Here is a 17027-nt window from a genome sequence, read left to right as displayed (position 1 = left end):
CTGCCTAGATGGACACAAAAAAAAACATCCACTGCAACAACTATGGTCAGTCAGGTCTAGCAGACCATATCTTGGATACCCTAGACCAGTGGTCTCCAAACTTTTTTGATCACATACCCCCAAGACAGAAAAAATAAATAGTGCGTATCCCCAACTGATTGAGCAAAAATCTATTGTAATAAGTATTATAAAGAGGAAATATGCCTTGTATCACCATATAATAATTAAAAATGCTAGATATTTTTACACATTATTTTTATTATTAACAGGCTTACAAACATATTTATTACAATATTTAACGTGAACCATGGCCTTGCTTTTCTTTCATAATTTCTTGAAATTCTGGTTTGATGGCTTCTGATACTGTGATATGATATGTTGCTTCTTTAAATTATCTGCAATAATTTCTATGTCTACCAATAGTATTTGCTGATAAAGGAATACATTTTAGTTTATCTGCATACTCTTTTCCATGGATTATTTCTACCATTTTTATGGCAGTTGGCAGTACAAGTGTTTCCCCAATGGTGTGTGGCTTTTGGTCTTTTGCAATTAAGAATGCAACCTCAAGATGCCTCCAAATATTTATCGTTAATTTTAGTGAATTTTTTTAAGTTGTTGGATTGAGAATTACGTCTTCAAACATCGTTCAAAGAATTGTAAAAATTTGTGTTCATGTTCAAGATGTTTAGTTTTTAAGTGTCTTACTAATAATGATGGTTTCATACTTCCATTACATAGCATCTCATGACACAATACACATGTACGACAAGGTTCATTGTTGACGATCGTCGATGTAAATCCCCATTTCAAGTAGTCTACTTGATAATTTCGAACTTTCTTGGGCAAGGTTTTGTTAAGTTTCAGATTAATGTTTTTATCACTTAATTTGACTGATAACGAATTTGTTTGAATCGAAGAATCAATCCTAACTTTTCCTTCTGTTGTTCATCTGATGTAGAAGTACTATCATAATAATCTTCAATTAGCAGCTACTTTGGAGGAAATTTTTTTTAACCATTCATCCATTTTGTGAGGGTTAATTTCATCATCATCATCATCAAATTCCTGCCATGTACCCTCAAGGGGTGTACAGGACATGATAGTACTACATGAAAAAATTACATCATTACTAACTTCCTATCTACAATTTTCCTCCAAATCAGTCTGTTACTTGTCAAGACTACAACATTATCAGATCTTATATTTCTATCATCTAAGGCACTTTGTACCGTATCAATCCACCTATATTTTGGTCTTCCTCTGGGTCGTTTTCCTGCCAACCTGGCAGAGAATACTTGTTTTGCTAATCTTTTCTCTCCCATTCTATTTAAGTGACCATACCAGCTGAGATTAGCTCTGCTAACGCATTGCTGGATGCTGACAATGTCAAGTTCTTTCCTAATATCCTCGTTTTTAATATGATATTGCCATTGATGCCATCTGTTCATGCCTATAATCTTTCTCAGGACTCTCATATCTGCAGTTTCTAGTCTTTGGTCAAGTATTTTACTTCGGACCCAGCTCTCAGATCCATAAGTTAAAACTGGTTTGAACACTGTCTTGTATACAGCTAATTTAGTGTTCCGACTAATTTCTCTCTTATTCCATATGAATTTATTCAATTGACTTCCCACCATACCAGCTTTGGTGATTCTGTTGTCTATTTCTATATTTAATTTACCATCTTCAGTAAAAATCGTGCCAAAGTAGCTGAAATGTTTTACTTGTTCCACAGGTTCTCCATTCACAACACAGTTGACATTTTCAATGATTCTGCCTATTTTCATTGTCTTTGTCTTTTTATTGCTGACCTTCATACCATATCTATTACAACAGCTATTCAATTTAGACAGAGAATCTTGCAGACTTGTAGCAGATTTATTTAGAAGTATAACATCATCCGCATAAAGCAAAGAGCTGAGATTAACATCTCCAATTTTGATATCGTGTTTAATACCACTTTCCTTCATAATGTGATTATTATTATTATTATTATTATTATTATTATTATTGTTCCGGACAACTCCAAGGAGTCGACAGACTCATCGAGGGATGCCCTAACATCATGTCAAGAACAACTATTCGACATTCACACAGTATCTATCATACCTTGCCTTGAACTCATTCACGGTCGTAGCACCCACAACAGACTCTCGAAGCTTATTCCACTCATTCGCTACTCTCCAAGTAAAAAACCTACCTCTAACACCCTTGTCAACCACGCTCTTGCCCGGCTTCCATTTATGGCCCCTAGTCCTCCCACCACCAGTCATATTTTCAAAAATATCTTCTGGATCAATCTTATAGAAACCCTTCAGTAATTTGAATGTCTCAATGATATCACCCCTCCTTCGCCTATCGACCAATTTCTGCAACCCACAAATCTTCAACCTATTCTCATAAGGTTCATTCCATAGACCTCCTATCATCTTGGTCACTCGTCTCTGGATCCTCTCCACTTCCTCCCCATCACCAAGAAACCCTGGTGCCTATAACTGGGCACAGTAGTCCAGATGGGGTCTTATCAAGGCTCGATACAGAGGAACAACAACTTGTTTATCTCTGCATGTTAAAGTATTTTTCAGAAGCCAAGTGATTTGGTGAGCTGTTTTAGTCACTTTTGCAATGAGCCCCTAAACTTCAATTCCCTATCCACCAACACTCCCAAATCCCTGGCCTCATCAATCTCCTGGTGTACGGTTCCACCAATGCGATATACTGCTGCTATTCTTTTCACCACAAAGTGCATAATTACACTTTGGCACATTAAATTGACATCCATTTTTCCTAGCCCAGTCCTCCAAACTATCCAAATCATCCTGTAAAATTTTGACATCCTGTGCACTCATAATTGCTCTACCCAACTTTGTATCATCAGCAAACAAGTGAGCACTTCCTCTCAAATCCTTTCCTATATATCATTGATGAACAAATTGAAAAGCAGTGGTCCAAGAACAGAGCCCTGTCGCACTCCACTAGTCACAAGCCATCTTTTAGACTCCACTCCTGAATAAACCACTCTCTGGTATCTCTCATTCAACCACCCTCCTATCCATCTCACCAACCCTATATCTATCCCCATCTGCTCCAGTTTACTGATTCGCGTTCTATGTGGTATCGTATCAAAAGCCTTGGCAAGGTCCAGTAGTATTACTGTAAACCCATTACCCCTATCCAGTTCAGCCATCACTGTGTTATAAAACGTGAGCAAGTTACTGAGGCATTCACAAAACCATGTTGTTCCCAATACAATATCCCATTTTCATCTATCCAATCCTGTATTCTTTTCTTGACTAATTTCTCTAAGACCTTGACAATGATTCCGGATATGCTAATCGGTCGGTAATTTACAACAGCAGTCTTGGAACCACCTTTATGCAGTGGAACTATTTTCCCCCTCTTTCCACCCCCTCGGAACTAACCCAGACACGAGACTCAAATTAAACAAAATGGGCAAGGGTACTGCCAATTCTTTAGCTGCTTCTCGTACAACACGAGCTGGTATACCATCCAATCCCACAGATGTATTGACATTGAGGTTATTCAATAGACTATTCACCTCCACTTCATTCACCACAATTCCCATATAATCGACTGGTACATTCGTTTCTGCAATGTCACCACCTGGATGATATATTCTTGCAAAATGCTCACTCAGTAACTCAAATATATCAACTGATTCAGTTACCTCCCTACCATCGGCATTCTTTAAAATCATTCTGCCATGTACATTTTTCCTTTTACTTGCTACATATCTAAAAAACTGTTTAGGATTCTCTTTAACCTGCATGGCCAATGTTCTTTCATAATCCTTTTTTGCTTTTCTTACCACACTCGTTACCCTTCTGGCCTGTGCTTTATACCGTTCGTGTGCCTGCCGGTCACCTTTCTCCTTAAATTCTCTCCATAGTTGTTTCTTTTTTTGCAGCTCAAGCTTAATGGTGTTATTCATCCATTTAACCCCTAGTTGATTTATTATTCGGACTCTAGGTATACAGTCGGCCATTACTTCATGCAAACACTTCTTAACTACCTCCCATTCACTATCGACTTCTAGTCCTTGCAGTTGTACATGCCATGGTACTGAACCAATCAAACTCCTAAGCTTGTCATACTTTCCAGCCCGATAATTCTACATGAACCCTGTCTTAATTGAAAATTCTACACCTTTAGCCACCTCCCAAGTCAAGACCCTATGATCACTCTCACCGATTGGTGGCAATGTGGTCATATTTGTTACAGCCAAATCCTCAGATGTAATTACTAGGTAAAGCACTCTCTGACCTCTAGCATTTTCCATTACATGCTGTTGCAGATAGTCATCCCTTAATAACCGCATAAAATCCAATTCCTTCCTCCTGTGTGTCCTCTCCTCACTCCAATCGATGCGACCATAGTTGAAATCTCCCATAATAATCACCCTCCTTCCACACATTTCTTCTATTTGCTTGTGCATACTGTCACCACCATCTTTTCCATCACCTGGTCTATAGCAGCACCCAAATGTATATTTAGTTCTGTTAGCCACAATCTCACACCAAATGGCCTCAAATGTGCTCTTTTCTCTATCCTGCAATTCAACTTCTATTCTTGGCTGCAGCTCATCAGCTATCTTCAACAATACTCCTCCCCCCATTTTATTCTCCTTGTCATTCCTGAACACACTATACCCATCACATTCAATCCCACTAGCTATATCATCTACAGTCAGCCATGTTTCACTAATACCAATAACCTGTGGTCTGGAAGTGCCAACAATGCCAAAAACTCTTCCTTCTTGTTCGTAATACTCCTAACATTAGTGTACATGAATTTAAGACCCCCGTTAGCCCTAACCCTACCTTGATGCCTTATATTAACTATCCCACTCTGATTTGTTGTCCTTATTTGCTCGTGCATATTATATTCATTCTTACATTCAACTGCCTCCCTAAGGACTGTATATCTACTCACCATCCCCCTTAATAAATCTAGTTTCCTGAATTTGCACATCTACCACATTCAGCAACACTTTCTCAAGTCTTCTTACACTGTAACCATTCAAATGCAAGCCATCCATCTTATATAGATCCTTTCGCCCATTGAATTCAATCCAAACGTCCACAAATTCCACACCACTCGTCATACATTACCCACGCATAAAGTCATTCGCAATTATGGCCCTCCTTTTAAACATTTCACTGTCATACCGTGGAAAAAGACTAATCATTCTAACTCTCTCACTCTTTTCTTTTGCTACCTCAAACAATTCATTCAGGTCTTCTATCATTTCCATTTTGTCTCCTTTCAAATCATTCTTACCTGCCACAACAATCATTTCTTTCATCCTTTCCTTTTGCTCTCTAATAGACTCAGTTACATCCTTTATGGTGGCACCAGGTTGGTACGATTTTGTCAAATCCTCTACTATCACACCTCGTACTAACGAGTGTCCATACAGCACTCTATTCTACAGCACCCTTCATTTTGTTCATGTTCACACTCATACATCTATTTTTCCTGTGATACTTTTTATTATTGGCTGGTTCATTCAGTCGACTTTTGCTCATACGCTCTAGCTGCTGTTTAGCCCTTTGTATCGCACCATTCAACAACACGATCTCACTCATTGCATCTATCTCATCTTTTTTATTCTCATTAAAACCATTAATACTATCATTCACACTTTCTACATTCACACTCTCACAATTCTCTGGTACAACCTCGCCGTTTCTTGTCATATCCCTATTTTCTTCATTCTGAAGTTTGACAAAAATATCACACTCACGATCCGAAATACTCTTCAATTTCTCATTCTCCCTACATTTTCTACACACATTCACTCCTTTATTATCATCTAACCACACTCCGCAAAGCGTACATGTCGCAGCTAGTACAATGAATCATCTCTTTTATACTACCATTCTTGGATAAAGGCGGCCAGTAATGATGGCGAACCATCATTACTGGCCGCCATTTTCCTTCGTACTGGAGCCATACTTACTTGCAATGTATTTTATCAAATTATACATTATAACATACCAAAAACACACAAAAAGATGCACTAAGAAACGCAAGGCAAACAAAACTACGCAATATTAAATAAATTTATCAACGATAACTGAAAATAATACTTATCTTATCCGGAGCTTTCACGAACACTACACACACTGAATCCCTCTAGCGGCGATAGCCCCAATAAAATATGTTATAAAGACTCTAAAAACACGAAAATCATTCTAATATACTATAAAACCAATTTTCTAAGGAAAAACATACACAAAAAAAACACCAAAAATCACCAATTTTACACGAGCGCTAAATTACACCGACAACTCGCCATATAATGTGATCCATATAGATAATGAATAACAGAGGGGATAATGTACATCCTTCTCTCACACCAGATTTAACATTAAACCATCTTCCTGTACTTCCTTCAATTCTAACTGCTGACTTACAACTCAAATAAAGACTAAGTATTGCTTGATATAATGCCCCATTGACACCATATAACTGCAGCGTATTGAATAGCTTCTCTCTTGGCACCTTGTCATATGCCTTTTCCAAATCGACAAAACTTAAATACAAATCTTTGTTATATTCCCATGCTTTCTCGACTATTTGTCGTAAAGTGAAGATCTGATCCTGACAGCCTCTATTTGGGCTGAATCCAGCTTGTTCTTCACCAAGCTTTTCTTCCACAATTCTTCTCAACCGTTTCTCAAGTATACTTGCATAGATCTTGCCAGGAACACTCAGCAGGGAAATACCTCTGTAATTCTCACATTCAGTTTTATTTTCCTTTTTATATATGGGTACTATGAGAGCTCTACTGCAATCATCGGGAATTCACCCCTCTGTCCAGGCTTTCAGAACTATGCAGTGCAGCCACTGTAAGACTTTTATACCACCATACTTCAGCATTTCTGGTCGAATATCATCTACTCCTGTTGCCTTTCCACATTTCAAGCCTTTGATGGCTTTTTCTACTTCAAGTATGGATATGTATTCCTGACTGCATGCCTGGTCAGTGTTTTTTACCACTGTGCTGTCATCACTGCTTGTTTCATTTAGCAGTTTTTCAAAGTAATTACCCCATACTTCAAGGATATCTTTTTCTCCTGTTTTCATGTCGCCTTTATCATCTATAACTCCTTTTACAGCACTCTTTCCTCCATTCCTAAGCTTCTTCAACAACCTTCAGAATATTTTCCCACCTTCTTGATATTTATTTTCTATATTCTTGCCAAAGTCCTCCCATGACTTTTGTTTAGCTAGTTTTACACAGTGTTTAGCATTCTTGCATTTGTCTCTATATTCTCTAAGAGCACAAGCTAACTCATTTGACAGGAACTTTTGATATGCTTTCTTCTTTTCCTTCACTGTCTCTTTATCTTCCTGCATCCACCAGGGAGTTCTGATTTTTTTATCCTTGCAGACAACCTCACCACATGCTTCTCTGGCAGAATCAATCAATGTTTTCTTCAGAGTTTGCCAATGAATTTCCAAGGTTTGATTCCTGTTCTCAAACTCTTTCATTTTTTCTTCAATGATCTTTCTGTATTTTAGTCTACAGTTCACATGTGAGAGCTGCTCAACTTTTATTCACTTAAAAACTTTCTTACATGTTATTCTTTTCGATATGAAATTCAATTTCATCCTGCTCAAGACTAAATAGTGATCACTTCCAATTTCAAATCCTCTGTACACTCTGGTGTCCTGCACCAGGGAGAAAACATCGCTATCAACAATAACATAGTCAATAAGACTTTTCTTATTCCTAGCCTCTTCTCTCCATGTGAATTTGTGTACATTTTTATGTTGGAACATGGTGTTAGTAATAACCAATGCATGTCCTGAGCAGAAATCCAACAGATATTTGCCATTATTATTAGCTTTGCTCTTTTCTCCAAATTTTCCCAAAATATTTTTGTATATCTCACAATCATTTCCTACTCTGCTATTTAGATCCCACAACAAGGACCAACTTTTACTTTTTCATTGTGTCAGTTGCTTTTTCTAAAGCATCAAATTCCTCCACTTCTACCGTAGTAGAACCTTCTGTGGGACCATAGGCACTAATAAGTCTCATTGTCCAGTTCCCCATTCTCATATTTGCCCACATTACTCTACTTGAGACTGCCTGCCATTCAAGAAGATTAGCCTTGTATTTTGTGTTGAATACTATGGCTACTCCTTCTTTTCCTTGATTGTCATTGCCTGAATATAACATTTTATATTTATTGCTCAGAAAGATCTCACCAGTTTTGGTCTGTTTTGTTTCAGTCACCCCTATTATGTCGATCTGGTACTTATCTAATTCTTCAGCTAGCTCCATTTCTTTGCCATTCAGGCTTCTTACGTTGATAGTACCGATCTTTAACTCTGGTGATGTTGAGTTGGGGTTTGTTTTCAGATTTGTTCCAGTAGCTGACTTTTCGCTGTTTGCCCCCCGGTTAAACAATGCCCCCCTTGAAAACAACGGGGGGCATTGTTTAACCGGGCAATGCCCCAGCCGGCTTGAAATTTTGTCATGTTGTACCATCATTTTTTATTTTGGTTTAACCAATAAGAATACAATTTGGTCGGCTAAATACCAAATTGCCAGCCTGTCCTTGTTCGTTCAGTATCCAAGTAGATACCCAACAGGGTGCACCACGAGAAGGTGAGGATTGGACATTAGGTCAGAAGCCCTGGTCGGTTCTCCACATTCCTTTAAAGGCTATGTGGAGGTCTCCTCTCAGTTATACAGCTTTGACCCTTAAGCACACCGAGGGTTAATTTGTAAAATTTAAATATAATTCATTTACTATTGATAATATCAAACACTTTTAAAAAATGTGAGCAATTTTGATAATATTAATTCACTATTTCTAGTGTAAACGTAAAAATAAGCACAAAAAGACGTTGGAATTGCACAGAAACAATATATACTAAAAAAATCGTTAAACTTACTACTAATAGTCAAATAATTAATAGAAATGTGGTGTCATCTGTAGATAGCAGGATAACTAATAAGCTATTTTCCTTCTCTAGTTGGGCTTGTCAACATTAGGATGCTCTACTAACAATGGCAATGATAAGAAGTAAGAGATTTACTCCTTAGTTTTAAAAAACACGAGAGATTGCCATGGACAATTATGTGTGCAAAGTCGTCCGATGTGCGCCACTCGCAAATTTAAGTTTATAAGATCTTTATAACGTCTTTCTATATTAGATATATGTTTAATTAATGAAAGAAAGTAATATTCTTTATCTTTAATTAATTACTTAATTTTTTTCTTATCAATATAAAACTTTTTTGACGTACCCACACGTATCGACTCACGTACCCCAGGGGGTATGCATACCACACTTTGGAGACCACTGCCCTAGACAATATGAGATGAAGAAAACTATTCCAGGTGTAAACCAGCACCTAAGCCTAAATACAAGTTTATTTATATTTTTCTTGAATGCTTTCAGTTCAAGGATCTAGGTATGTAGGTATACGATTAATTAATTTTCAAATTATTTGCTAGAATATGCAAAATGTCAGCACTAAGAACAGAAATAAAATAAAGGAAGAAATAATTACACGTTACTTTTTTACCAAAATCCTCTTGTACTACTTGAAAAACTTCTTCCAAAGTTGATTTTGGTGCTTTATTATGAAGAACACTAAGAGTTGAAACATATTCTTTGGGAAGGAGATAATCCATTGCTGCTATATGTTGTCCGACTTTGATAAACACACCACCATTTAATTCACAAAGTTTTAGTAATGCTTCAGCTGATCTCAAATGAACCTGTAAAAATAATAAGTTATATTTTTATGCAATTATATAATTTGATATTATAAAACAGCTAATGAAAATAATTGATTTATAGGTGCATTAAACTTTTTGTAGTATCATGAAATCACTCAGCAAGTTCATTATAAATTCTAAGGCTAAATGTTAATTTTTTTTTCATATTTATCAATAACATAGTATAAAATTGTATACAGTACATACACAGATGACACCAGTTTTAAAGGTGTTATACTATGCTATATGATATGAATTTATAATAGTGCTTCACATATAAACAATACTAGAAGATGAAAAAATAACTTAATTTATTGAACTTACTAATATTTTGCTGGTTTTCTACCCAGCATCTTCAGAGCACAAATTATGACAGTGACAAGCACACAGGCACTCAACTAAATCATTAAACAATTCAAACTGTAACTGAAAAAAAAACTAATGTTCCAACAGAGTATCCTCTAATGCTGTGCTTCCCAACCTTTTTTACATCACGGTACACCTCACAAGCACAAATAATTTCACGACACACTATGAAGGAACATTTTTCTATTAACATGATTAATTTCTTCTATTTCATACAGGGATTCAATTAATAAGATCTTTCTTTCAAATATTTTTGCATTATAATACATAAACATTCCAGCTAGACTTTCGTTTCACATAAATCTTCTTATGCAGTCATAAGCATGAAATAAACAAAACAAATGGAATAAAAATACCTAATCCATACATCCTCAGTGATTGATATTTGACATAGTTTTTATATCGCATCTATGAACTAAATTGTCAGATTTGACTGAGTGAAACTGTGATTAAATTTTTAGAACACTTATTTTATAAAATTAGGATGTGAAAATACAAAAGTAAAATTAATTATTATTATTATTATTATTCAGGCCTCCATGGAGTCAAAAGACTCATCGTGGGAGGTCCTTTCTAAGAAACACAAAGTCCATCATACCACTCCTTAAACTCATTGACCGTTCTCGCTCCCACCACTCCATCAGGCAATGCATTCCACAGTTCGACCACCCTCCACACAAAGAAACCACTCCTTACCCTCTTGCTCACAGTTTCCTTTCGTAACTTCCAGGGATGGCCTCTTGTCATCACTCCTTCCCGCTGTTCAACCAAGCGAAAGAACTCCCCAGTGTCAGCCCTGTAACCACCTCTCAACAGTTTAAAAGTCTCAATCATATCACCTCTCCTTCTTCTATCCACCAAACTCTGCAGTCCACATTCCCTCAGCCGATCCTCATAACTATGCTTATATCCTTTCCACAGTCAATTTATCCCCTTCAAATCCTGGGGTCCAAATCTGAGAACAATAATCCAAGTGTGGTCTGATCAGAGACTTATACAACGGAATGATAACCCTCTTATCTCTGCAGGTCAGTGTCCTTCTCATAATTGCAGCAATCTTCTGTGTTACCTTCACCACCTTTGCAATATGTCCCTTAAACTTCAGGTTTCTAGCAATCATCAACCCCAGATCTCTTGTCTCCCCTACTTCCTCCAGTATTACTCCTCCCATAGCGTATGCAGCATCCCATCGATGTTTCCCAAACATCAAGACTTTACATTTTGCTGCATTAAACTGACACCCCCATTCATTTGCCCATCTATCTAGCTTATTTAAATCCTCTTGCAGGGTTACCAAATTATACACAAAAGAATTACTATGTATAAATATGCTGATAATAATAATTTAACGACAAAATAAACATTTTAAGTATTAATATAAATATCTATAATATTATTTTGCCACAGTTAATACATATATTTCCTTCTTATTTCAGTGAGATACTTGGGCTTGTTTCTGTGAACGCAACTTTTTTATATCTGGGTCTATGGTTGAAAGAGCTACACGCAATTCATGATCAAGACTCTTCAATGATGATCTCTTTAAATTCTTGATAGTGAACATAGAAAATAAACTTTGTTCACACATGTATGTTGTAGCAAATGGTAAAAGAATGTTTACAGCTTTTTCGCCAATGGATGGAAACTCCTTTTTTGCAGTTACCCAGAACTGAGATAATGGAACATCCTTAAACTCAACTTAAAGGGTACGATCACTTTTTAAGTCTAATATCTCCTCCTTTTCTTTCACTGATAAATCGAATGCCATGTGATCTAATGAAGATGCAAATGGATTTCGAACCCAATTGAATTTCTTTGTCTCCGTTAATTCAAAGTAGTGATGAAGCTTTCTCTCAAGCATGCATAGGTGTTGATCTACAAGTTCTAGTAGTTCTTTTTTAGGATTCGAACTACAACACTGACTAAACATTTCAAGGGAACCATTTTTCCCCACATCTATCCAAAGTTGAATTTTGTTTTGGAATTCATTAATTTTGTGAGTGCAAGTTAATATATTCTCAAGCAGTCCTTGCATTTTTCGATTATGTTCATTTAGGTATTCAAATATGTCAGCTAAGTAGGCCATTTTTTGCAACCAGTAATTGCCTTCCAACTTAGCTGAATACTGAGAGTTATCCTCAAAAAATACTTTTAATTCTTCTTTCAACTCATTAACTCTGGACAGAACTCTCCCTCTCGACAGCCAACGAACTTCAGTATCGAACAACAAAGATTGTTGCTCTGATCCCATTTTATCACATAAAATTGAAAAAAGATGCACTTGAAGTGGTCTACTTTTTATCAAATTCACCATTTTATAATGTCATTAAGTGTGGACTTTAATTCTAGAGGTAAACTATTTGAATGAGAGTTTCTCTATGAATAAAGCAGTGTATTATTTGAACATCAGGGTTTTCAGACCGAACTTTAGACGGCAAGCCTCTGACCCTTCCTGTCATTGCAGCTTGCACCATCAGTACATAAACTTATGCAATTTTTCCATGAAATTTTGTTTGTATCAAAGTATTCATTGACCACTCTAAAGATTTCCTTCCCAGTTGTTTGTTTATGAAGTTCTTTGCAGAAAATAATAATGCTCTTTCAACCCTTTCTCATCAGGAATTCGAACAAGTGCAATTAGCTGACAACAGTTGCTAACAACTGTTGATTCATCAACCTGTAAAGAAAATTTCTTAACTTGACAAATTTTCTGGATAAGTGTTCCTTCTATGCTAACTGACATGTCTTCAATGTGCCTGCTGATCGTATTATTTGAAAGCAGAACTTTTTCAATTTCTTTTACTTCATCGATTCCAAGCAGAGTTTTGACAATTTCCACACAAGCTGGTAAAATGAGTGATTCGGCAATTGTGTGAGGCTTCTTGGCTTTAGCTATCAATCTCGCGACTTTGTAACTTGCTTCTAGAGCTCCATTAGATACCGTTGTGGCTGATCTCATGAAAGAACTTTGCATTTGAATTTGAGTTCATAGACGTTTAAAATAGTTAAAATCTTTATCTATGTACGAAAGGATGTTTGGTAGAAAGGTGTCGATGTAGTTTACTTGGCACCATAGCTTCATTTGACAACTTTTCCAGGCATATAAGACATTGAGGCTCAGAAGAATTATCGGAGCACACGAAACCAGATTTCAGATAATCCTCTATATAGTCTATGACTATGTTGTGCCTTAAACTTTTTCTTTGGTTCACTTTCTTGGGCTCACGAATTTGATGGACTTTCTGATTTTTTTAAATATTTGTCCATTATCGTGGGTAACTGAAAATTAAATTTAATAGAATTAAAATATATGCAAATAAACAAGCCATTGAATAGAAAGTTATAAATCACATGAAACTAAAAATACTACATTATAATCGAGGATATCAAATAGGCATTGTAACTAGGGCATCCAAAATACCGGAACATGCAAAACAGTGTTAGGAAAATGCCTATTAATGACAGAAAGTCTACATTTACCAAGCTTAAGCTATACAAATTACACATTAATCATTTTGTAACTCATAATGTCAGCGTCCATTGTCCAAAAAATATCTCAGATGCTTTTTGATTCCGAAGAAAATACATTACAAAAAAATGGTTAACTATAAGAAAAAAATGACTCGCCAGTGTTTATTTTATTATGCAAAGGTACTTCTTTCTTGTATGAAAGTTATAGCTTCAGCTAAAATGAATGTTATAGATCGACGGTAACAGGAAAAAGCGTCTTTGTCAGCAAATAATAACAATTCGACTTATGTTCCACAAACCATCACATTTGTTAAAACACAAATGCAAAATGTGAGGGAGGGAGTAATGGGAGGAATGGTGCCTATGACATTCTGGGAGGTTGCCTTCACACGTGCGTAGCTAGAAAAGAGCAATAAAGCGAAAAGGGAACCACTGGTCAGCCTAATCCTCCGGTACCATCGCTCCATAATCAGGACTTTGCAGTTAAATTTTTTGCGGCATACTTCCAGTCCTTTCGCAGCACACTGGTGGGCCACGGTATACCGGTTAGGAAGCACTGCTCTAATGGACCATATAACCATGAAGTTAATTTGGAAAAGTCAGGCTATCTGGTCTCAGAATTAATGTCCCCTAGATCTTTGGCAAATGAATGTAGCCATACTTGTTGAAGTTGGGGGAATGCTTGATAGCAGATACTGATTCTAAAAATATAAGTCTGAGAGGCCTACAGCAGACTTCTGTAAATTACCGGCGTCTTCTTCCATTTAACCTTATGTAAAGGAGTTTCCAGAAAATGGTTTGCCAGTCCTAACATGCCATACAGATGATTGCGGATGTAATTTTTGTGTTCTGCAAGTCAGATGTTAACTGATCTACCAGTCTGTCTGAAAGGTCAAACTGCAAGCACAAGAAACTTTATACACTCCAGGATGTGCAAATTGATCTTTGGGAGAACAGACGAAGGAAGCTAGTGGAATGAGTACTTTGAAAGTGATATGGAGATCATATTTGCAGAGAAATTTAGCTATCTTTTCTGATATATACCCTTAATACAGGGTGGGCCAAAAGTTCCTAGGTGATTTGAAATTGTAATAACTCTATTGTATATGAACTTTTCAAAATTTTAATTACACAAAAAAAATTTACAAAGAATAAAGATTTTTTTGACATCAAGCATGAAAAATAATGTCACATAAATGTCTTCTGTTTTCAGCTTCACATGACTCTGCTCGATGTAGAGTATTCTCCATAGTAGCAGCTCTGAGAGTCTGTCGTAGTAAGACTCGAATGTTGTCCTGCAACAGCTGAAGGGTTCGGTACACCTTTCCTTTCAAATAACTCCATAAGAAGCTAGGAGCTATTAAATCTGGAGACCATGCTGGAAATTCAATAATTATTGAATGATTATTTTCAAAGTAAAACTACAATTTTCGTTCTCTCGTTCAAAATGAGCCTCTTCATCATAGATCTCTTAGCTTGTAGTTTGACAATCTTAAAAAAAAAAAAAAAAAAAAAAAAAGCCTCAAAAGTCTTGAAAAAGAACAATTGATTTTTAAAATTACCTAGGAACTTTTGGCCAATCCTGTATAAGGGATGGAAATAGTTTTACTGTGATCCTGTGTGTTAGTTGCAGGAAGGATGGGGGAGGGGTGCATGCAGTATTTTATTTCTTTTATACAGGTTGTAGCACTGGCAAAAAAAAAATCTAATTGTATCATTTGAGCAAATTGCCTTGGCTCGGTAAGGGTTTTTGAGGATGCCATTGTTGGTATGGGTGTATGGTGATGTGATTGCTTATGTAAGTACCTTCCTGTATGTGTAGGATTTTCAGTAAACAGAAAAGTATAATGCACCATTATGAATGAGCCTACGTCACTAAGATCTCTAGAAAGGGAGACAACTGTTGCTTTCCTTTTTTTCATTAATGTAGAAAAGTTTATTTATTTTAGGATGTTGGTTGTCAAGATGCACTAAAAATGTATTCAATGTGACTAGACTATGAGGCCAAATAGCAAACACATTATCAGTGTAACTGTGTTGAGTGCTTGGTTTTCAAAATGTTCACTGCAGTCTCATCCAGCTGTTTGTATGTTTTTCATTTCCATAAGAAATAACCAGAATAAATGGGGAACTTGAATAATTCATTTATGTTAGATGGGGAAATAGAGTTCAATGTGGAGAAGGGCTCTGTCAAATACATTAGTAAACAATGAAGTAATGTCAAGCCTGACCATAATGTCAGAATCTGTCGTTAAATTTTTTACTAAGGTTTTAAATTATTATTATTATTATTATTCAGGCCTCCATGGAGTCAAAAGACTCATCGTGGGAGGTCCTTCCTAAGAATATAAAGTCTGTCAACACTCAACGAGGGGAGGTTCCCCCCTAAGAAACGCAAAGTCTATCATACCACTCCTTAAACTCATTGACCGTTCTCGCCCTCACCACTCTATCAGGCAATGCATTCCACGGCTCAACCACCCTCCATGCAAAGAAACCACTCCTCACCCTCTTGCTCACAGTTTCCTTTCGTAACTTCCAGGGATGGCCTCTTGTCATCACTCCTTCCCGCTGTTCAACCAAGTGAAAGAACTCCCCAGTGTCAACCCTGTAACCACCTCTCAACAGTTTAAAAGTCTCAATCATATCACCCTCTCCTTCTTCTGTCTGCCAAACTCTGCAGTCTCCACATTCCCTCAGCCGATTCTCATAACTATCCTTGTACAGTCCTGAGACCATCTTTGACATCTATCTTTGTATCTTTTCCACAGTTAATTTATCCCCTTCAAATCCTGGGGTCCAAATCTGAGAACAATAATCCAAGTGTGGTCTGATCAGAGACTTATACAATGGAATGATAACCCTCTTATCTCTGCAGGTCAGTGTCCTTCTCATAATTGCAGCAATCCTCTGTGTTACCTTCACCACCTTTGCAATATGTCCCCTAAACTTCAGGTTTCTAGCAATCATCAACCCCAGATCTCTTGTCTCCCCAACTTCCTCCAATATAACTCCTCCCATAGAGTATGCAGCATCCCATCGATGTTTCCCAAACCTCAAGACCTTACATTTTGCTGCATTAAACTGACACCCCCATTCATTTGCCCATCTATCTAGCTTATTCAAATCCTCTTGCAGGGCTACCATGTCTGCACTATTACTAATAATCCTTCCCAGCTTCGCATCATCTGCAAACAACTGAATATCCCTTTGCAATCCACTGGCAATGGCATTGATATAAAGGTTAAACAATATAGGTCCTAGTACTGAGCCCTGTGGGACCCCACTTGTAACCTTCTGTCTCCTTGAAACTGCTCCGCCATACACAACTCTGATACCTATCAGACAGCCAATCCTGAATCCAGTTGACCAATTTGACATCCAGACCCATGTGTTGCAACTTAAATATCAGCTTAT

General features: G+C 36.9%; 1 protein-coding gene across 9 annotated transcripts in view; it reads right to left on the bottom strand.

The window, feature by feature from the left end:
* Positions 1-17027, bottom strand: part of Adck1 (aarF domain containing kinase 1) — a 433204-nt gene that overhangs the window by 285958 nt on the left and 130219 nt on the right. For all 9 annotated transcript variants that reach the window (XR_016548573.1, XR_016548574.1, XM_090395708.1 and 6 more), the window contains one exon: positions 9570-9773. Coding sequence is in view for 7 of the 9 variants with exons in the window: in XM_090395708.1 (XP_090251834.1) it covers positions 9570-9773 (204 nt within the window). In the remaining 2 variants the exon portion in view is untranslated. The remainder of the gene's footprint in view (positions 1-9569; positions 9774-17027) is intronic.

Source organism: Typopeltis vanoorti, chromosome 7 (genome assembly GCF_054136105.1).
Source record: "Typopeltis vanoorti isolate ZY-2024b chromosome 7, IOZ_Tvanoo_1.0, whole genome shotgun sequence".
Taxonomy (NCBI): domain Eukaryota; kingdom Metazoa; phylum Arthropoda; class Arachnida; order Uropygi; family Thelyphonidae; genus Typopeltis; species Typopeltis vanoorti.
Note: the sequence above shows the minus strand (reverse complement) of the source record. Positions and strands in the feature narration are given on the sequence as shown.